We start from the raw sequence: 23989 nt of genomic DNA, 5'->3' as shown, positions 1-23989 counted from the left end.
TTCCCCGATGAACAATTGCTGTCCATTAAGGTATGTGAACCTTGGTATGCCGATTTGGTCAAATTTTTGGTGTCAAAACGTGTTCCAAGTACCCTAGCAAGGCACCAACGTGATAAGTTAAAGAAAGATGCACGGTTTTATGTATGGGATGACCCATATTTGTGGAAGTTTTGTGCAGATCAGATTGTGCGTCGTTGTGTGCATGATTGTGAGTTTAATTCGATTCTAACATTTTGTCATACTTATGCTTGTGGTGGACACTTTGGCACACAACGCACTGCCCTTAAAGTATTAGAATGTGGTTTTTATTGGCCAACAATCTTTAAAGATGCTAGAACATTTTGTTTAACTTGTGATCGTTGCCAACGAATGGGAAATATTGGTGCAAGGGACCAAATGCCGCAAACACCTATCTTTAACGTTGAAATTTTTGATGTTTGGGGCATTGATTTCATGGGTCCTTTCCCATCTTCGTTTGGCTTTACTTATATTTTGCTTGCGGTGGATTATGTCTCAAAATGGGTGGAAGCCAAAGCCACCCGTACTAATGATTCTAGAGTTGTTGCAGATTTTATAAAGACTAACATTTTTGCTAGATTTGTGATGCCTCGAGTGCTTATTAGTGATGGAGGCTCTCACTTTTGTAATCGTACCATTGAAGCACTACTCAAGAAGTATCAAGTCACACATAAGGTTTCAACACCTTACCATCCCCAAACCAATGGCCAAGCCGAGGTGTCCAATAGAGAAATCAAGCAAATCTTGGAGAAGACCGTTGGACCAACAAGAAAAGATTGGAGTGTGCGTTTGGAGGATGCATTATGGGCCTATAGGACGGCATACAAGACACCAATAGGCATGTCCCCTTTTCGGCTAGTGTATGGCAAGCCATGTCATCTCCCCGTGGAATTAGAGCACAAGGCTCATTGGGCGATCAAGACATTCAATATGGACATAGATGCGGCTGGAATGCATAGGAAGTTGCAATTGAATGAACTTGAGGAACTTAGGCGTGAAGCATATGAGAATGCGTGCATTTACAAGGAAAAGACCAAAGCTTTTCATGACAAGATGATCCGAAGCAAAACATTCTCCATAGGGCAAAAAGTTTTACTTTTTAATTCCCGCCTTCGTTTATTCCCTGGTAAGTTACGTTCTAAATGGATTGGACCTTTTGTTGTTACTAATGTTTTTTCACATGGCGCAGTTCAAATCCAAAGCTTGAGGAATGGCCAAGAATTCAAGGTGAACGGGCATCGTTTGAAGCCCTATTATGCAAATGTTGAAGGGCAAGTTGTGGAGGATATCCCACTCCATGCCGTGGGCTCCAAATGAGGATAAGAAGACGGTTCGTCCGGCTGCACGACGTTAAAGCAAGCGCTTCTTGGGAGGCAACCCATGCATTCAACGAGAGAGGATGTGGGCAATTCACCAATTCAAGCTACAAAATCAGATTTGCGTTCCTCAATCTCAATCTCTTTATTATTTTTATTTTGTCATGTTAGTTCGTTTATATTGTTTGTTTGGATGTGAGTCTTTGTGTGAAACATTGAGGACAATGTTTGATTTAAGTGTGGGGGGGTAAACAAAGTGTTTTTCATGCAAATTCGTGGGATTTTATCACCCATCATTTCTAAAGTTGTTTCACACTGTTTTTAAGTGTTTTTAGAGTGTTTTGAAGTGTTTTTATGTCTTTTGGTCAGAAAATCCGAAAATTTACAAAAAAATTACAAAATAGTTTTGAAAAACCCAAAAAGAGTTGTTTTTAAGTTGTTTTTGTGTGTTTGTTTGTGTCTTAGGTCACCTTCCAACACAATGATGAGGATTTGGTTTTTAATTGCATGACTATTAAAGAGTGTTGTAAACATGGCTGGAAGATGATTTATGCTTTGGTTTATGCTTGGTTATGGTTATAATTTATGAATTCACATGTAATTACAAAGATAAAATCAGTTTTTGTAACATGCTTGAAGGAAGAAACTCAAACTAACGCTACATCCTTGAGAGACTTGAGCCTATAACGTTCTTTGGAGAGTATAATCTATGATTTCTTGTTTTCTAAAGTCGTTGCATGATCTCATCATTCTTTGCTTGGTTGCTATTTAGAATGCATTTCATTATAGTTCCAAATACTAGAACTCATGCCCATTTCATTCAAAGCATGATATTGATTGCATAACATACAATAAGATGAAGTTGTTAGTCAAGCCAGAGCCAAAAAGCCTATCCCTTTTCATATGTATTGTAGGATTAACCCTCTTGAGCCTTTTCAAAACCTATTTTCGTTGTTAGCCACATTATCCTCACCTAGCCTAGAATAGGACTTTTCCATACCTTGGTTTTTAAAGGATAGTGAAGCACGACTTAGAGTGAACTCCTTTAGTCAATTCATGGCAGAAAACAAGTGTGGGGGAAGATGATAGGGCACGGAAAAAAAAAAAGAAAAAAAAAAGAAAAAAAGAGAAGGAAAGAAGAGAAATTCGTAGAAAAATCAAAAGAAAATAGAAAAGTGTTCAAAAGAAAGAAAAGGAGTTGAAAAATAAGTGAGAATGAACTCACAAGTGTTGGTTGTTGAAGGAAGGGTCCAAAAGAGTGAATTTGACCCTAAATGTTGCATGAATCTTCCCTTGTGTTTAAAAGTTAGTTTTTTTTGCCATTAGAAGTGAGTTTAAGTGTCAATTTCATTACTTTGCTTACTATTGCTTTAAGAACGTTTGTTTATCCTTACCTTTCTTTGTTAGCCAATACCTTAGCCTCGTTACAACCCTCAACTTCTATCTTGATGTTATGTGTTCAATATGTGGAGTTTGAATTTGGTATGAGCATATGGAATCACTGGTTCTCGTTCTAAGTAGTAGCATTCCATTCATGAGATCATATTCATGTCATTGTCGTAAATCCAGAAAATGCTTTCTTTGATATAACATATGTGAGTATTAGTCTTCATATTTACATCAATCTTCTCACATATAACTAGTGTAGGGTGTGAAGTTAGAAAATCTGTGTGAAAATAGAGTGCATTCTAGTGAGGAATTGAGGGAATTCTCTAAGGCATGTTACTACATTCGAAACATTGTTTTAATTGATTATATGTGAACTAATAGGTAGTAACTATGATTAAGTGTTTGTTGAAGTATAAAGAAAGCTAAAAACCGTGGGGATGATGTTCTCTAATGTGTCATGTTCGTTGGGAATCCCTGAGATACATGTTGGAAGGTTTAGAATGTGTTTTGTTTTGTTTTTGATTTATTTCGTTTTGCTTGAGGACTAGCAAAAGCTAAGTGTGGGGGAATTTGATAGGAGCATATTTATGCTACTTAGTTGTGTTGTTTCCTTACACTTAGTGAGTTAATTACTATGTATTTCAGTCTTTTAAAGTATTTTCGTGTGTTTTTAGGTCATAATGGCAAAAGGAGCAAGAAAGTGCATTTTGAGGCTATTTGGAGCATTTTTGGGCATGGATTGGATAGCTTAACAATGGAGCAAAGAGGATGGACGAAATTGAAGACTAGAAGAGCTAGGAAAGGCTACAAATCTGGTGGAAGAAGTTCTACTCCAATGAAGATAAGGAAGAAGCAAGAAACAAGGAACCTTATCCAACCTTATCCCACCTTATCCAAACCTTATCTTATCCTATCCTAGAAACCTTATCCTATCCTATCTCTAACATTATCCTTTTCTCTCCTATCCAAATCAGATTGGGACCTAAACCTAGCTACTTAGGGAGAATCAATTACACATTTAAGCACATAATTCAGTTTCTAGAAGCCTTATCCACTAAATTGCCGCAAGAACTCCATTCCTTGTAGGTTTAGGAATTACAATCCTTTTCCTACACAAATATCATGTATCCTTGGCCCTTTAGGTTTAGGAATCTGCCCTAAACCTTCCCTTCTAGAAGCCTTATCTCAGCCCTATACATGTGCCGCACCAAAAACCTTCTAGAATCCCTAAATCCTAGCCGAATTCCCTATTTCCAATCCCCTTTGGTTTCTGCCTTAAGATACCCCTTTTTCAATAGGATTAGGCAATCCTTTTCCTACACTAAGTGTGCCAAACTATAGCCTATATAAACAGCCTTGCCGTGCCATTTAATGATCACCACCCCTTCACACAACATTCATACATTCATTCAGAAATCCACCCTTTGCCGTGACCTTACAACCACTTTACACCATTCCCCTACTTCCACACCTCCATCCCAACATCCACACACCACCATCAACCCTTGCCGCACCACCCCACCTACCTAAAACCATCCAAAATCCATAAAATCGTCCACAAACTCACCATAGACCCTTGTGCCGTGACCTAGCAAGGAGGAGGAGAAGGAAGACCAAGCCTTGGGCGTTTGTACATTCAAGTTGGAGTGTTGGACGTGTCTAGGTGTAATCTATCTTTTATTTTCAATGTTTAAATCTATATTGCTTTGTTTTGTCATGAACATGAGAGGCTAAACTCGTTTTGGCCTAGGGATGCTTTGAAACCATGATTACAATTATAATATGATTTGATTAATTCCAGTTGTGATTTCATAAATTGTGAATGCAATTTACTTAACCGTTTGATGGATAACTTATTCTTGTATGTTTATTAGGGAGGCCTACTTAATTTGCATGCTTGAATTTGGGGCTAGAATATAAGGGTGTTTCACATAATCGTCACAAACTTATATTCACAAGTAGTTAAGGTTGTTTTCACAATCATGTTAAGTAAATTCCTAGCATGCGTATCATGATGTCATAGTTACAAGTGCTTTGTCAATACTTATGGTTTCCATTGAACGTAATGATCTTTAACCGTATCTCTATTATGATGTCATGTAGGGGACTTTTTGAAGAATGCTTTGGGTTGTCGTATGATGTCATCCAATCCACTAACTTAAGGGAAATCTGAGGGTTAATTAGTGATGTCACGGTTAATCTGGGGTGTTGAGGTTCATGGTTTATTGGAAAAGCAACTGGAAATCAATTTATGTTAGAAAGTATCATGTGTGGAGAAGTATCCCTTGGCTATCCCATCATCCATTAGTTTTTCTTATTTTCGTCCAAAATCTGTTTTAAAGTTTTAAGTCACTTGTTTTCTTTTAAATTCGTCCAAAATCAAAACCCCCTTTCTTATTTGTTCCAAATCTGTCCAAAAGAGTCTTTTTGAGTCTTTAGAGTCAAAACCAAGTGTATTTTCGTCCAAATTAAGTCATAGAGTCTAAATTGAGTCTTTTTGGTTGTTTTTGGTTGTTTTGAGTCTTTAAAGTTTGTTTTGAGTCATATAAGTTAGTAAGAGTCTTGTGAGTCTATTTAAAGTGTTTTAAAACATATTTTCACATCTTTGAGTCAATTTTCATTAGATTAGCAATCCCTCCTAATCCCCGGCCTAGAACGATCCCTACTTATATCTATACTACAATTGTCGAAAAGAGGGTTTAATTTGTGTGCTTATATATTTCGCATCAAGGCTCCTCTTCCTCCTCCTTGCTACGGCACAAGGTTTGTGTGGTGGATTTGGGGGTTTTGGATGGTGTGCTCTTGTTTAGAGGGATGGAGGATGGCTGATTATGGTGGTAGGGGTGCGGCAGATGTGTATGGAGGTGTATGGAGGTGTATGAAGGTGTATGGAAGTTGAAGAATGGAGAATAGGGTTTGTGGCACAAGGTTAATGAATAGCATAAAGGGTGGTACGAAATTTTGGCTGATTTTATGTTTATATAGTCCTAGGGTTAAGTAGATTAGGGTTACACTTAACAGATTTAGTGGACTAGGGCCCTAAGGTTCGGCTATAGGTGATCAAATCCACCTAGGAGGGGGTTTGGCCCACTTAGTTTCCTATAAGGCTTGTGTAACCCAAATCCGAAAAGAATTAGGCCCTAGAAATCAGAATCCAAAAGGAATTAGCCCTAGGAAGGTGCAGCACAAGTGAGGGAAAGGGTGGAATGGCTTGCAAGGCAAGGCAAGGCCTTCTAGAAGGGTTTGATGCGCCACCTTTGTAGGGTTTCTAGAAAGAATGAGTTTTGTGGCTGATTTAGGCCGTCTAGAAAAGGATGCTTCTAGAAATAGGTTCTAGAATTATCTATTTAGGTCCCCTTGCAACTAGGATTAAGACATGATAAGGTTTGGATAGGATAAGATGAGATAAGGTTTGGATAATGTTTTGGATAATGTTGGATAAGGTTTTGGATAGGGTTTCCTCTTTTGAGCTACTTCCTTATCCACTTTGTCTTTAGCTTAGCTTCTTCCTCTTCTTATCACATTTCTAGCCTCTTGAAGTCCAAATTCGTCCATCCATGTTGGCCCATATGCAAGCTATCCACATAGTGTCCAAAATTGCTCCAAAATGCACCAAAATGCACTTTCTTGGTACTTTACCCCATAAGACCTACAAACACACGAAATTGAGTTGTAATACGACATTAACTAGGAAATAATAGCACAAATGCACAAGAATAAGCTAGCTAAGTCGCCTATTTAAATGCACAAATGTTTGATTTAAGTGTGGGGGGGGGGGGTAAACAAGTGTTTTTATGCAAATTCGTGAGATTCTATCACCTATCACTTCTAATGTTGTTTCTCACTATTTTTAAGTCTTTTTAGTGCATTTTGAGCTGTTTTGGTGTGTTTTGAGGTAAAAATCCGAAAATTTGAAAAAAAATTGAAAAAAGTGTTTTGAAAAAGCCAAAAAGAGTTGTTTTTGTGTGTTTGTTTGTGTCTTAGGGTACCTTCCAACACAATGATGAGGATTTGGTTTTTAATGCATGACTGTTAAAGAGAGTTACAAACAATGATGGAAGTTTGATTTGCTCCTTGGTTTATGCTTGGTTGTAGTTATAGTTTACAAATTCACATGTAATCACAAAAGATAAAATCAGTTTTTGTAACATGTTTGAAGGAAGGAACTCAAACAAACGCTACATCCCTGAGAGACTTGAGCCTAAACGTTTATTTAGAGAGTTATTAATCTGTGCATTCTTGTTTTCTAAAGTCGTTGCATGATCTCATTATTCTTTGCTTGGTTGCTACTTAGAATGCGTTTCATCTATATAGTTCCAAATACTAGAACTCATACCCGTTTCATTCAAAGCATGAAATTGATTAGCATAACAAATAACAAGATGAAGTTGTGTAGTAGTCACCACCATAGCCAAATAGCCGAATCCACCATTGTCATTTGTATTGTAGGATTAAACCCCTTTGAGCCTTATATAGCCTATTTTCTTTGTTAACCACATCCCCCTTACCTAGCCTAGAATAGGACTTTCCATACCCTTGTTCTTGAAGCATAGTGGAGCATGACATGGAGGGAATTCCTTTTGAGTGACATTTGTGCAGAAAACAAGTGTGGGGGAAGGGATTTTGTGAGTGTGTGTGTGCCAAAGTCTTAAAAGGGGCACGAGAAAAAGAAAGAAAAAAAAACGAAAAGAAAACAAAATTGTGAAAAAGAAGAAAAAGAAGAAGAAAAGAAAGAAAAAGAGCGAAAATAAGTGAGAATGAACTCACAAGTGTTGGTTGTTGAAGAAAGGGTCCAAAAAGTTTGAATATGGCCCTAAGTTTTGTGTGACTTCCCCTTGGGTGTTCAAAGTTGACTTCTGCGTTCTAAACGGAATTCTAAGTGCCTAATTCAATACTTTGCTCACTATTGCTTTAAGAATGTTTGTTTATCCTTCACCTTTCATTGTTAGCCAATACCCTAGCCCCGTTACAACCCATGAGACTTCTATCTTGATTGTTATGTGTTCCAACATGTGGAGTTTAAAATGGGTTTGAGCATATGGTATCCTTGGTTTTCGTGTCTAAGTAGTGGCATTCCATTCATGAGATCATATATATACATGTTGATAATTCCAGAAAATGCTTTCCTTGTTATAACATATGTGAGTGTTCGTCTACATGCTTACATCAATCTTCTCACATATACCTAGTGTAGGGAGTGTAGTCTAAAAATCTGAGTGAAATAGAGAGTATATCCGGTGAGGAATTGAGGGAATTCTCTAAGGCATGTTACTACTTTCACAATGTTGTTTTAATTGATTAAATGCGAGCTAGTGAATGGTGATTATGATTAAGTATGCTCGAGGGTAAGGATTGCTTAAATCTATGTGAGTAGTGATCTTTAACATGTTATGTTTCATTGGAAATCCCTGAGGCAAACGTTGGAAGGTTTAGAGTATATGTTTTGTTTCTTTTGTTTGTTTGTTTTGCTCGAGGACTAGCAAAAGATAAGTGTGGGGGAATTTGATAGGAGCATATTTAGGCGACTTAACTAGCTTATTCTTGTGCATTTGTGCTATTATTTCTTAGTTAATGTCGTATTACAACTCAATTTCGTGTGTTTGTAGGTCATATGGGTTAAAGTACCAAGGAAGTGCATTTTGGTGCATTTTGGAGCAATTTTGGACACTATGTGGATAGCTTGCATATGGGCCAACATGGATGGACGAATTTGGACTTCAAGAGGCTAGAAATGTGATAAGAAGAGGAAGGAACTAAGCTAAGGACAAAGTGGATAAGGAAGTAGCTCAAAGAGGAAACCTTATCTAAAACCTTATCCAACATTATCCAAACCTTATCTCACCTTATCTTATCCAAACCTTATCCTATCTTATCATAACCTAATCTTGTTCCACCTTAATCCTAGCTGCAAGTGGACCTAAAAACATGATTTCTAGAAGCCTTATCTAACCCTAGAAGGGTGCCACACCCTTCCCCCTTTTATTTCTTCTAGAAAACCCAAAATCAGCCACAAAACACCTAGTTTCTAGAAGGCCCAATTTTGGACGAATTTCCTAAACCTTTTTCCCTTTGGATTCTGATTTATTAGGCCTCATTCCTTGTGGATTTGGGTTATATAAATCCTTTTATGAAACGAATTGGGCCAAACCCTCTCCTATGTGGATTTAACTCACTTGTGCTAAACCCTAGGGCCCTAATCCAATAAAATCTGCTAAGTGTAACCCTAATCTAGTTAACCCTAGGACTATATAAACATAAAATCAGCCAAAAATTCGTACCACCCCTTATGCTATTCAGAAACCCTTGTGCCGCACCTCCATTCTCCATTCTAAACCTCCATACACCTCCCTACACATCCATACACTTCTGCCGCACCCTTCCCCACCATAATCATGTTGGAAGTATGCCCACAAAGCCACTCATTTGATGTAATAGCTTTTTGGAATACTTATTGTGTTAAACTTTTATATGTTTAATAGAGGGCAAAGCTTATTGTTAATCACTATTTATAGTATCTTGTGTTTAAGCAATAAGGGAATCCAAGGAATGTATTTGATCTAAGAGACAAGTGATTTAAGTTAGTTAAATTAACGAGACCTTTCTCTTATGTTCATTCCTAAAACGTTCCTAGCCATAGGATTGCCAATTGGGCATTGACAATCCGCTAAGGTTAGTATGTGTTATGTCGACTCAAGCGTGAGTATGAACTAGTCTCAAGTCATTTGGTGTTGGACACTAAGGCAAACACATAGGTGCTCGAAAGAGTAATCGAGTACACTGAACAACGATCAAACGAGAGTTCGAACATACATGTCATGTGAGAACTCGATAGTTGCAATATGCAAAGTAGTCCTTTGACCTGAGGCATCATTGATGTCTAATGGTTAGGTCCTTGATCTTTGATTATGTCAACGGCATTCCATTGGAGTGTCCACGGCATTGTTGGGGTCAAGCTATCTAGTCATGTAGGCATATGAATGCACAACAAGGGATCTCTAACCTTCCATGGTGGAAGGAGAATACTCTAAGATATGATTCAAGAGTCTTTGGCCAAAGCATATGAATATGACTAAGGACGCTTGTTCCAAATCTTATTCAATTGAATCATATAGAGAAGTATCACATTGGATAGTAGACATGAAACAAACTATCACTTAAACAATGTGATTAAGAGTATTGTATTAGAGAAGGACCGTATTGCATTGTAGTTGTAACTGGATAGGTTCTCCAACCACTTCTACTTAGCTTGGGTAACCATGACATGCTGCTAGGCATCACCCATGGTTTGTGGAAGCCCTAAAGATTAGCAAACACTAATTTTAAGGGAGAATTGAAATGTGGTTTCAATTCACAATCGATCGTTAAGAGTAACATCGCCCACTACCTCGCTAATTGGAACCTAATGGATCGTACACCGAGTAAGGATATAAGTGAAGAAATTATATGAAATGGATAAGCAATTAAATGGTTTAATTGAAGAATGGTCAAGATTAATTAAATAGTTAATTAATTATACGAAACGTTCGTATTGGGCGTTTAAGTTAGTTTTGGGCTTCGGGGCACAAAAACGTTTTGGTCCACAAGGCCCATTATGTTTAAGTTGTATGACAACTAAAACAAAATGGGCAATTAAGCCCAATAACAACATATGGCCATAAGGGTGAGGGGTAGCAAACTTGTATTAATTACAAGTTTGCCACTCACATGAAATGAAGTGTAAAATCAACATTATAGCTTGGTTTCACATTAAGGGTTTTCTAATAGAATTTGGGTGAAACATATTCTCTCATTTTTCTACATAGAGGCCGGCCACTTAGGGGATGAACATCTAGCAATCTTCTTCTTCCCTAAGTCATCCATTTCATCTTCACACTACATCTTTGGTGTGGAGACTTAGAGACACCAAACCTTTGGTGTTTTTGGAGAACAAATCCTCAAATCCTCAAAGAAGAAAAGGAGCACTAAAAGGGAGGAAATCACAAGGAAGATCCAAGGAGCAAGGAGGTGACTTGAAGGTCCTCCACTTGGGTGAATCCCTTGTGTAATCAAGGATGAGCTTCAAGGGTAAAGAATCTCTAAATTCTTATTCTCTTTAATATTGTTAAAGAGTCTTATGGTTCACCATATACTAGGCTTTGAAAGTCATGGGTTTTATGAATTGTTTTTGAATGCATGCCTACTTTAAAGTGTTATTAGTATGCCTATGTATTCAAATGTTCTTACATGTTCTTAGCTAGGACAAAATTTTTCCTTCAAATCAGCCATCCTCCATCCCTCTAAACAAGGAAACACCATCCAAAACCCCCAATTCCATCACCCACACTTTGTGCCGCAGCAAGGAGGAGGAAGAGGAGCCAATCTGTGCATCGAATCCATCTTGGAATTGCTTAACGTTTAGGTGTAATCTTTCTTATGATTTCAATGTTTAAATTCAATACTTTTTGTTGTGCAAGCATGAGGAACTAATCCCCTTTTGGCTAGGGGGGAATTTCGAAACCATGGTTATATTTGCATGATGATTTGATTACTTTCAGTTGTGATTTCATGGATGATGAATTCAATTTGCTTATCTGTTTTAATTAAAACTTGTTTATGTATATGAATTGAGAGTGCACACTTAATTTGCATGCATAAATATGATGCTAGGGTATAAGGAAACTTCACCTAATCGTTGGGAACTTATATTCATGAGTAGTTAAGATTGTTGGTCACAATTATGTTAAGTAAATTCTTGGCATAAGTATCATGCGCTTTCATAGTTACGAATGCCTCGTCAACACCTATGATTTCCATAGAACCTAATGATCTTTGATTGTCTTTCTTTTATGCGCTTTCATATAGAAAACTTTTAAGGAATAATTTGATTGCAATGCGCTAATTCCATTCAATTCAATGGCCTAAGGGAAATCTGAGAGTTAATTTAAGCGTACCTAATTAACTTGGGGTGTTGAGGTTCATAATCCATCGAATAAGCAACTGAAGATTGTGTTGTATGCAAGTATGCCATGTGTGGAGAAAAACCTCCTAGCCATCTCACCATCCACTTAATTTTATCAATTTCGTCCAAATCTGCCTAGTTTACATATTTGTTTTGTTTGTTTGATTTTCGTCAAAAACCAAATCCCCAAGTGTCTTAGAGTGTTTAATTGGTCCAAATATGTTTTAGATTGTGTTTTTAAGAGTTTTGAGTCAAGTTAGAATCAATTTTCGTCCAAGTTTGTGTTTAGGCTCAAAACTGCCCAGATTGTGTTTTTAAGGCAGTTTTGAGTGTTTTTAGCCTATTTTGAGTTTTGTGAACGTGTTTGAGTCTTTTTAAGTGAGTTTAAGTGTTTTAAAGGTTAGTTTTATTTATTTGAGTCAGTTTAGAGTGTTTAGCAAGCCCTCCTAATCCCTGATGTAAGAACGATCCCTACTTATTTATATGCTACAATTGTCAAAAGAGGGTTAATTTGTGTGTTAAGTTAATTTTCGCATCAGAAACCATGTGAGGAAGGAAAAGGACCCATAAAATCAATGCCCCAAACATCAAAAATTTCAACAAGAAGTATAACATTTTGCGGCATTTGGTCATTTGCACTAATGTTACCCATTCTTTGGCAACGATCACAAGACATACAAAAGGTTCTAGCATCCTTAAATAAGGTTGGCCAATAGAATCCACATTCTAAAACCTTAAGGGCTGTGCGTTGTGTCCCAAAGTGTTCCCCACATGCATAAGTGTGACAGAATGTTAAAATAAAATTGAATTCCATGTCATGCACACACTTACGTATAATCTGATCCGAGCAATATGTCCACAAGTATGGATCATCCCAAACATAAAACCTAGCATCTTTTTTCAATTTATCACGTTGGTTTCTATTTAGAGTGTTTCGAACTTGTTTAGTCACCAAATAATTCACCAAATCTGCATACCAAGGCTCACTTACCTTAATGGATAGCAATTGCTTGTCGGGGAAGGTTTCTGAAATAGGGTATGGTTCCTCCTCATGTATCATACGACTTAGGTGGTCAGCCACCACATTTTCACTTCCCTTTTTCTCCTTGATTTCGATGTCAAACTCTTGAAGAAGTAGCATCCATCGAATTAGCCGTGGTTTGGCTTCCTTCTTGGCGAACAAGTACTTTAAAGCTGCATGATCAGTGAAAATAATAACCTTAGTACCAAGTAAATATGATCGAAATTTATCTAAAGCAAAGACAATGGCAAGAAGTTCTTTTTCGGTGGTCAAATTGTTTAATTAAGCGTCATTCAACGTCTGGGATGTGTAGTAGATAACAAGCGGCTTCTTGTCCTTCCTTTGGCCTAAAACAGCCCCTAACGCATAGTCGGATGCATCACACATGAGCTCGAATGGAAGGCTCTAATCCGGTGGCACAATGATGGGTGCCGTGGTTAGCATGTCCTTGAGGAGTTGGAAAGCTGCCGTACACTCCTTGGTGAAGTCAAAAGGTGCATCTTTTTGTAGGAGGCGGCATAGAGGTTGGGAGACCTTCGAGAAATCCTTGATGAACCTTCGATAAAAACCTGCATGTCCAAGGAACGAACGAACCTCTCTAACCGAAGTAGGAGAGGGTAAGTGACGCACAAGATCTATCTTTGACTTATCTACCTCAATACCTTTTTCAGAAATAATATGACCTAAAACTATGCCTTGTTTAACCATGAAATGACATTTTTCCCAATTTAACACAAGGTTAGTTTCAATGCATCGTTTTAAAATCAAACTAAGATTATTCAAACAACCATCAAATGAATCACCAAAAATGCTGAAATCATCCATAAAAACCTCAATAATTTTCTCAACATAATCTGAAAATATGCTCATCATGCATCTTTGAAATGTGGCAGGTGCATTACATAAACCAAATGGCATGCAACGATAAGCAAATGTACCAAAGGGGCATGTGAAAGTGGTTTTCTCTTAATCTTCCGGAGCTATCACAATTTGATTATAACCTGAATATCCATCACGAAAACAATAAAAATCATAACCCGCTAACCTTTCAAGCATTTGATCAATGAATGGCAAGGGAAAATGATCCTTCCTTGTAGTGGCATTGAGCTTTCTATAGTCAATACAAACCCTCCAACCTGTTTGGATTCGAGTAGGAACAAGCTCATTTTCGGCATTTGTCACCACAGTTACTCCGGATTTCTTTGGAACGCATTGAACTGGAGACACCCACCGACTATCTGAAATTGGATAGATCACTCCACAATCCAAGAGCTTGATTATCTCCTTCTTCACAACTTCCATCATTGGAGGATTGAGTCGGCGTTGAGCCTCTCGAGATGCTTTGGACCCCTCCTCCAAAAGTATACGATGCATGCACGTGGTCGGGCTTATTCCCTTGATGTCAGCCAAGGTCCAACCAATTGCAGTTTTGTACTCCTTTAACACCCTCACTAACTTACCTTCTTCTTGTGCCGTGAGTGAGGAGGATATAATGACGGGCAAGGTTTTTTGGTCTCCCAAGAACACATACTTTAAATGGCTCGGCAATGGTTTAAGTTCAAGGAAAAGTGGCTGCACAACTGAAGGAATGGGCTTATTAGTCGAAATTGGAATTGAAATTGGGTCCGAAGACTTACCAGATTGTAGTGGCAATGAGTCAAGGGCAGCCACTATCTCAATCATATCAACACTAGGAGGCACGGCATGGTGTTCTCCATGCATGCCGTGGGTAGTCAATGGCCCTACTTCCTTGTCTTTGAGTTCCATTCCTCTTGTAATGACCAATTCAAGTGCATCTTCGTTTAATTGTTCAAAATGGTCCTGCGCCAACGAATCAATTACATCAATAGCAAAACATGAATGATCATCAATAGGGTACTTGATAGATTCAGAAAGATTGAAATTAATAACTTCCCCATCAAATTCCATTGTCAAAGTCCCATTAAACACATCAATCTTAGTACGGGCAGTTTTCATAAAGCGTCGACCAAGAAGAATTGGCAATGAAGGGGAATGGGTTGATTCTTCCATTTCCAGCATGTAGAAATCCGCCGAAAAGATTAAATGATTGACCTGCACTAAAACATCTTCCAAAACACCCTTTGGATAGGCATTAGATCTATCGGCCAATTGAATAATCATACCATCATTTTTTAACTCACCTAGGTTCATAGATGCATAAATTGAGTAAGGCATAACATTAATAGATGCACCCAAGTCTAGCATGGCATGTTCAAAACGATTAATGCCAATAACACAAGGAATTGTAAAACTACCCGGATCTTTGCATTTAGGGGGCAATTTACGTTGCAAGATGGCTGAGACATTTTCACTTACCTTTACAACCTCTTTGTTCGAAATTCTCTTCCTAGTAGTGCAAAGTTCTTTTAAAAACTTAGCATACCTTGGAACTTGCTTAATTGTATCCAAAAGTGGTATATTGAATTGTACTTTTCTAAATGTCTCCAAATGTCCTTTTCAGCGTCCTCCTTCTTTGTTTGCATGAATCTACGAGGAAATGGTACATTTGGAGGTATAACATTAGAAATAATCGAATTTGGAACATCCTTACCCTTAGAAGCCGAATGGTGTAGTTTGGGTGGCTGCGGCATGGGTGGTGTTACCTTTGCCGTGGCTTGCTCTTGCTCCCCCTCCTCGAATTGCAACTTTTCGTCCTCCGTTGGGGCTGAATTAGAGGGTTGTGAGGCTGTTCCAACTTGTTTTCCACTCCGCAACATGATTGCTTTGGCAGATTCGAATCCTCTTTTCGGGTTGACAACAGTTGAACTAGGCAACTTGCCTTGCTCTCAGAATTGGCCCATGAACTCCGCAATCTGCCCAACTTGCTTTTCTAATTCATCAACCTTTTTGTCCCTATTTTGCATTCCCTACGCCATAGAAGTTAGTAATTGAAAGATTTGATCATTATCTATGGACAAACCTGATTTGGGTTGTGTAGGTTGTGCTTGGGGTGGTGTGGGTGCATACGGCCTTTGGTAGAATCCCGGAGGTTGTTGCCTAAATGTGCTTTGTTGTTGGGGTTGTTGTGGCTCCCTCCATTTGAAATTTGGATGATCTCTCCAACCAGGATTGTATGTGTTAGAGAAAGGATCACTCCTTAGTTGGTTTTGGCTCCCATACCCCACGACATTAGCAGATTCCCACCCTTCGTTCTTAATCAATTGAGGGCACTTGTCCGTGAGATGTCCATTCATGGAGCACACGCCACAAACAGCCACACTTTGTACCTTTGGTATTTCAACCACCTGCGAAAGAAGAGAAGTAAGATTAGCCATTTGATTTTGAAGTTCAGAAATAGCACTTACCTCATTAACTTGTTGCTGCCATGGTATGTCTCCTTGGCCAACGCCTTCGTATTGTTGAGCATTCAAAGCTCGGTTGGCAATGAGAGTCTTGGCGGCCATAGGTGTTTTGTCCACTAAAGCTCCACCCGCTGAGGCGTCTAGCATTTGACGTTCAATTGGTAGAAGCCCTTCGTAGAAATATTGAAGAAGAAGCTTCTCCTTCATTTGGTGATGTAGACATGAAGCAACAAGGGTTTTAAAACGTTCATAATAAGTTGGGAATGATTCACCTTGATTTTGCTGAATTCCACTAATCCTTTTACGTAAAAGAATGACTCGAGAAGTTGGGAAAAACTTCTCCAAAAATGCCCTTTTCATACTCTCCCATGATGTGACAGTTCTGGGGGCTAGTTCATACAACCAATCTTTAGCCTTTTCCAAGAGAGAAAAGGAAAAAGCCTTCATCTTCAAAATGCTCCCATCAACATTCATCGGGGTCATACTTGAGCAAACAACCCCGAACTCCTTCAAGTGTTTATTAGGATCTTCCATGGACAGCCCATGGAACTTAGGAATATGGTGCAATAAACTGGACTTGAGTTCGAACTCGTCAGTCTTGTCTGGGGATGCCCTTGGATATTGAACGCATAGAGGCATGGCATTATCCAATCCCGAAGCGGAAAGCTCCTTGATTGTTCGGTTGTCGGCTGCCATAACTTGTTCTTCCTCAAAAACTCTTGCCGTGGCCTCCTCTCCCACTTGTATTTCGTCCTCATCAAGCTCAAGTGCAGGTTGAGGTGGTTGAGGCTCTTGTTGATTCTTCTTTCTTCTCAAGGCTCGCTCAAAATCGTCGTCAAAGTCTAAGATATGCACATGAACCGGTTGAGAACTCCGAGTCATAAACTAGTGCCTAAAACAAGAAAACAAACGAGTTAGAAAGTAAAACCAATAACACACGAAAAAAACAAAAAGAAATAACAAGGGATTAGCAAAGTTGCTAATCCCCGGCAACGGCGCCAAAATTTGATGTGAAAATTAACTTAACACACAAATTAACCCTCTTTTGACAATTGTAGCATATAAATAAGTAGGGATCGTTAAAACACTTAACTTAACACTTTAAACTGACTCAAATAAATAAAACTAACCTTTAAAACACTTAACTCAACTTAAAAAGACTCAAAACAAGTTCACAAGACTCAAAATAAGGTAAAAACACTCAAAACTGCCTAAAAACACAAACTGGGCAGTTTTGAGCCTAAACACAAACTTGGACGAAAATTGGTTCTAACTTGACTCAAAACTCTTAAAAACACAATCTAAAACATATTTGAACCAATTAGACACTCTAAGACAATTGGGGATTTGGTTTTGGACGGAAATCAAACAAACAAAACAATACTGTAAACTAGGCAGATTTGGACGAATTTGATAGAATTAAGTGGATGGTGAGATAGCTAGGAGGTTTTTCTCCACACATGGCATACTTGCATACAACACAATCTCCAGTTTCTTATTCAATGAATTATGAACCTCAACACCCCAAGTTAAATAGGTACGCTTAAATTAACTCTCAGATTTCCCTTAGGTACTGGAATTGAATGGAATTAGCGCATTGCAATCAAATTATTCCTTAAAAGTTCTCCATATGAAAGCGCATAATAGGAAAACAATCAAAGTTCATTAGGTTCTATGGAAATCATAGGTGTTGATGAGGCATTCATAACTATGAAAGCGCATGATACTTATGCCAAGAATTTACTTAACATAATTGTGACCAACAATCTTAACTACTCATGAAGATAAGTTCCCAACGATGAGGTGAAGTTTCCTTATACCCAATCATCAGATTTATGCATGCAAATCAAGTGTGCACTCTCAATTCATATACATAAACAAGTTTTAATTAAAACAGATAAGTAAATTGAATTCACCATTCATGAAATCACAACTGAAAGTAATCAAATCATCATGCAAATATAGCCATGGTTTCGAAATTCCCCCTAGCCAAAAGGGGATTAGTTCCTCATGCTTGCAAAACAAAGATTATTGAATTTAAACATTGAAATCATAAGAAAGATTACACCTAAACGTTTCAACAGTTCTAGGATAAATAGCATGCACGGCTAGGCTCTTCTTCCTCCTCCTTGTTGCGGCACAAGGTGTGTGTGGTGGATTTGGGGCTTTTGGATGGTATGCTCTTGTTTAGAGGGATGGAGGATGGCTGATTATGGTGGTAGAGGTGCGGCAGATGTGTATAGAGGTGTATGGAGGTGTATAGAGGTTGAAGAATGGAGAATAGGGTTTGCGGCACAAGGTTTCTGAATAGCATATAGGGTGGTACGAAATTTTGGCTGATTTTATGTTTATATAGTTCTAGGGTTAAGTAGATTAGGGTTACACTTAACAGATTTAGTGGACTAGGGCCCTAGGGTTCGGCTATGGGTGATTAAATCCACCTAGGAGGGGGTTTGGCCCACTTAGTTTCCTATAAGGCTTGTGTAACTTAAATCCATTAGGCCCTAGAAATCAGAATCCAAAAGGAATTAGGCCTAGGAAGGTGCAGCACAAGTGAGGGAAAGGGTGGAATGGCTTGGAAGGCAAGGCAAGGCCTTCTAGAAGGGTTTGATGCGCCACCTTTGTAGGGTTTCTAGAAAGAATGAGTTTTGTGGCTGATTTAGGCCTTCTAGAAAAGGATGCTTCTAGAAATAGGTTCTAGAATTATCTATTTAGGTCCCCTTGCAACTAGGATTAAGACATGATAAGGTTTGGATAGGATAAGATGAGATAAGGTTTGGATAATGTTTTGGATAATGTTGGATAAGGTTTTGGATAGGGTTTCCTCTTTTGAGCTACTTCCTTATCCACTTTGTCTTTAGCTTAGCTTCTTCCTCTTCTTATCACATTTCTAGCCTCTTGAAGTCCAAATTCATCCATCCATGTTGGCCCATATGCAAGCTATCCACATAGTGTCCAAAATTACTCCAAAATGCACTTTCTTGGTACTTTACCCCATAAGACCTACAAACACACGAAATTGAGTTGTAATACGACATTAACTAGGAAATAATAGCACAAATGCACAAGAATAAGCTAGCTAAGTCGCCTAAATATGCTCCCATCAGCGGGATATTGACATGCACCTTCCTAAACGTCTCCAGGATGTGTTTTTCATCCTCCTCTATCTTCGATTGCATAAACCTGCTAGGAAAGGGCACATTTAGTGGAATAGAACTAGACAAATTCGAATTTGGACTCACCTTCGTGGTTTGGGATGGTTTTGGTGCACTAAAGGGTTGCGGCAAGGTTTTGGCTTCCCTTGTCGTGGCCTTTGCTCCACGTTCTTCTTCTTGCAGCAGCTTTTCTTCCTCATTAAGGCTTTGTTTGGATGGTTTTGGATGATTTCCAAGCTCCTTACCACTTCTCAACGTAATGGCCTTGGCGGTTTCAAAGCTTCCCTTTGGATTCACAATGGTTGAACTAGGAAGTTTGCCTTGTTCTCTAAACTGCCCAAGGAACTTTGAAATCTGCCCTATTTGCTTCTTTATGTCACTCATCTCTTTTTCTTGGTTCGCTATTCTATTATTTTGATTTTGTAATCCCTGCGATATAGAAGTTAGTAATTGAAAAGTTTGATCATTATCAATTAGCGAACCTGAGTTTTGTTGGGCAGTTTGTGATTGAGGTTGAGATTGTGCAAATGGCCTTTGATATATCCCAGGGGGTGGCTGTCGAATTCCTCCTTGTTGTTGAGGTTGTTGAGGCTCCCTCCACTTGAAATTTGGATGATCTCTCCATCCCCGATTGTATGTATTTAAGTATGGATCATTCCTTGGTTCATTTTGACTTTGGTACCCCACGACATGGGCACTCCCCCATCCTCCATTCTCTATCAATTGAGGACATTGATCATTGAGATGTCTTTGCATAGAGCACACTCCACATATGGCCGCACCTTGCATTTTGGATCCTTCAACAACCTGAGACACAAGCATAGTGAGATTAGCTAATTGAGATTGAATTTCAGAAATTGCACTTACCTCATTCACTTCTTGTTGTCGTGGGGGGTCTCTTTGTCCAACTCCCTCGTATTGTTGTGCATTCAAGGCTCAATTTGCAATTAGGACCTTGGCAGCCACCGGTGTTTTGTCAACCAAAGCACCTCCCGTTGAAGCATCTAGCATTTGTCTCTCAATTGAAAGGAGTCCTTCGTAAAAGTATTGAATTAGAAGCTCTTCCTTCATTTGGTGTTGTGGGCAAGATGCAACAAGGGGTTTGAAACGCTCATAATATGCTGGAAAAGACTCCCCTTGGTTTTGTTGAATGCCACTAATTTTCTTTCTCAAAAGAATTACTCTTGAAGTTGGAAAGAATTTCTCCAAGAACGCTCGTTTCATACTTTCCCAAGAAGTAACGGTTCCGAGCGCTAATTCGTATAGCCAATCTTTAGCCTTTTCCAAAAGAGAGAATGGAAAGGCTTTCATCTTCAAAATATTCCCATCCACGTTAACGGGTGTCATGCTTAAGCATACAACTTCAAACTCCTTCAAATGCTTGTTTGGATCTTCCATGGACAGCCCGTGATATTTGGGAATATGATGCAGCAAGCTTGACTTTAATTCAAACTCATCGGTCTTGTCCGGGGCTGCCCTAGGATATTGAATGCAAATAGACACGGCATTGTCCAACCCCGAGGCTGAAAGTTCTTTGATTGTTCGATTGTCCACCGCCATGTGATGCGAGATTTATACGCACACAAATTAAACCCTCTTTTTGTCGATTTGTAGTATAAGTATAAGTAGGGATCGTTCTGGACCGGGGATTAGGAGGGATTATTAATCACTTGGATTTGACTTAAAAACGTAAAAACATAATATAAAACACTAAACTAGACTCAAAGAATGTAAAACTAAACTTTAAAACACTAAAACAAATCAAAAGACTCAAAATGCTTTTAAAAACACAAACTAAAATGCTATACTAAACTCGAAGAATTCAAAACTAAAAATAAGAAAGATTAAGACTAAGACTTAAACGAAATATGGGGGGATTGATTTTGGACGAATTTAAACTAAAATGGATAGATTGTAAAGAAAACAAATTGTAAATATGAAATTGACGGAAATGAATGGATGGTATGGCTAGCTAAGGGGTTCATCTCCATACATGTTACACTTGCATAATAAAATGATTTCCAATTGCACTTCAATAAACCATGAATTCTCAACACCCCGGGTTAATTAGGTCCGCTTAAATTAACCGTCAAGTTTTCCTTAAGTTAATGAATTGGATGATTGCATACGACAACCCAAAGCATTCCTCACAAGTTCCCTACATGAATTGCATAATAGAGAAACAAGCAAGAATCATTAAGCATCATGAAAACTATAAGTGTTGACGAGGCATTCGTTACTATGATTGCATGAAACTTATGCCAAGAATTCGTTTAACGCGATTGTTTATAAGCAACCTCCACTACTTGTGAATATAAGTTCATAACGATTAGGTGAAACTCACTTATATTCTAGCGTCATATTCATGCATGAAAATTAAGCGCGCATTCTTAATAAACATACATAAATAAGTTATCAATCAAACGGTTAAACAAATTGAATCCACAACTTATGAAACGCAATTAGAAGTAATCAAATCAAAATGCAAGCATAAACATATATTTCGAATCCCCCCCTAGCTAAAGGGGGGTTTAGTTCCTCATACAAAACAAAGAGAATTGAAATTAAACATTGAAATCAAAGAAACGCCTAAACATTCCAACAACTCAAACTTGAATTGTATGAACGTTTAGGCCCTCTTCTCTTCCTCTTTATTGTAGCACAAGGTCTAAAGATAGTTGGTTTGGGGGGATGGAAGTGTGGAATGGAGTGGGGAATTATGGAAATAGGTGAGGAGTGGTGGAGAAAATGGTGCAGAAAATGGAGAGAAACTCACGGCTAGAGAAGGAATGGAGTGTTTGTGTTGTGGTATCTACAATGGAATGAGATGTTCTTTGAATGAATGAATGCAAGGGTATTTATAGGAGTAATGGAGGGAACATGACAGCTAGGAGGTGGGTGGAAATGTGGCTGCAAGTTTGGTGAATGATTATGAGTGAATGCATGTGAATGTGGCTAGGTTGGAAAGCTGGAAATCTGAAAATGCAAATGGGAATGCTGAAATGCAAAGGTGGCCACGGTTTTGAGTGTGTTTTGTGTTGGAAATGCATGTGAATGCATGTGAATGTTGTTTGTGTGAAGTGTGTGTGGGTTAAAGAGTGAATGGTGGTGTAATGATGAAGTGTGATGGCTGAAAATGTCAAGGGAAATGCATGTGATTGCAAGGCAAAGAATTTCAGGATGCATGTGTGTTGGTGTGTTGTGTGATTTGTTTTGTGGTTAATGGGAATGTGGTTGAATGATTAAATGGACATGTGGGTGAATGTGAAGGGAATGCATGTGTTGATTGATTTGTGGTGCAATGATGAAAGGCAAAGTGGAAGAATGTGGCTGAAATGGTTGAGGAATTATGCACGGCAATGGGTTGATTTTTTTGATGATTTAAAATGTTGATGCATGATGAAGAGTTAATAAATAATGCATGTAGGGTTAGCTAGGTTGTGTGATGATGAGTGTATGTGACATTGTTTTGTGACAAAGAATGGATAGGGTGAATGATTATGTGGCTACATGTTTGAATAATTAAAGTGCATGTGGGTTGATTGAATGAATGCAATGTGAATGATTAATGAAATGGGAAAGCATGACCAAGGTGGAAATGCATGTGAAATGTTGGAAAGGGATTGGGAATGCACGGCTTTGGGGAAAGAATGAATGGATGTGCAAATGTGTCTTAATTAATGAAAGTGTTTGGAGAATGAATGCAATGATGAAGAGTGAATAAAGAATGCATGTAGGGTTAGCTAGGTTGGCTTTGTTTGGGTGCATGTGTGTTAATGGTGGTTTTGCATGTGAATTGATGGATTGGTTTTGATGGAATGGATGGTTCTTTGCATGGCTATAAGGGAGAGAATAAGAGAGAATGGGCTAGGCCCTTTGTTTTATGTCCAAAGTGAATACAAGGCCTTCAAATTCGTCCATCCTTTTGGCTCCATGGATAAGCTATCCAATCCATGCCCAAAAATGCTCCAAATGGCCTCAAAATGCACTTTCTTGCTCCCTAGGCCCTTAGAACCTGAAAACACACAAAAGAAGCATAAAGGACTAAAATAACTAGAGAAACATAACGTAAATGCACGAGAACAAGCCATTTAAGTCGCATGAATATGCTCCTATCACCATGCTTTCTTCTTCTTCAAATTCAGATTCGGACTCTGAACTCGAACTAGGTGGATTAGGTTCTGGTTGCTTCCTCTTTCTTCTCAAAGTTCGCTCAAAATCATCGTCAAACTCTAACATATTTTCACAAATTGGATGAGAAGTACGAGTCATACACTTGTACCTAGAACAAGGAAACAAAACAAATCAGCAGGTCTCTTAGAAGGCACGGCACACAACCAAACACTACGAAATAAGTCATGGCAAAAACAAAAAGAAATAACAAATAAACACACGACACTTTTGACCTTATGACATGACACAAACACAAGGGATTAGCAAGTTTGCTAATCCCCGGCAACGGCGCCAAAATTTGATGTGAAATATTCTAACACTCAAATTAAAACCCTATTTGTGACAATTGTAGAAATGTAAGTAGGGATCGTTCTAAACCGGGGATTAACTAGGGATGCTAATCTATACAAATAAGACTCAAAAACACTAAACTAGACTCTATAGACTTAAAACTAACTTTAGACACTTAAAACAGCAACCAATAATCAAAAAGACTCAATTTTAGACTCAATAAGTGTTTTGGACGAAAATAGGACTTGACTTGACTCAAAAGACTCAAGGAAAACAAGTTTTGACTCAAATATCAAGACTAAGTGAAATGGGGATTGTTTTTGCCGAATTTTAAACTTAAAGCAAAAACTTTATAAAAAACACTT

At 38.4% G+C, this 23989-nt stretch overlaps 1 protein-coding gene across 1 annotated transcript in view; it reads right to left on the bottom strand.

The window, feature by feature from the left end:
* Positions 1-16887, bottom strand: part of LOC148689547 (uncharacterized) — a 115927-nt gene extending 99040 nt beyond the window's left edge. Inside the window, exon 1 of the mRNA XM_088688495.1 lies at positions 16009-16887. Within this exon, the coding sequence (XP_088544621.1) occupies positions 16009-16887 (879 nt within the window). The remainder of the gene's footprint in view (positions 1-16008) is intronic.
* Between the last annotated feature and the right edge of the window lie 7102 nt (positions 16888-23989).

This window comes from Pyrus communis, chromosome 17, assembly GCF_041283825.1.
Source record: "Pyrus communis isolate YQ-2024b chromosome 17, ASM4128382v1, whole genome shotgun sequence".
NCBI classification, from domain to species: Eukaryota; Viridiplantae; Streptophyta; class Magnoliopsida; order Rosales; family Rosaceae; genus Pyrus; species Pyrus communis.
Note: the sequence above shows the minus strand (reverse complement) of the source record. Positions and strands in the feature narration are given on the sequence as shown.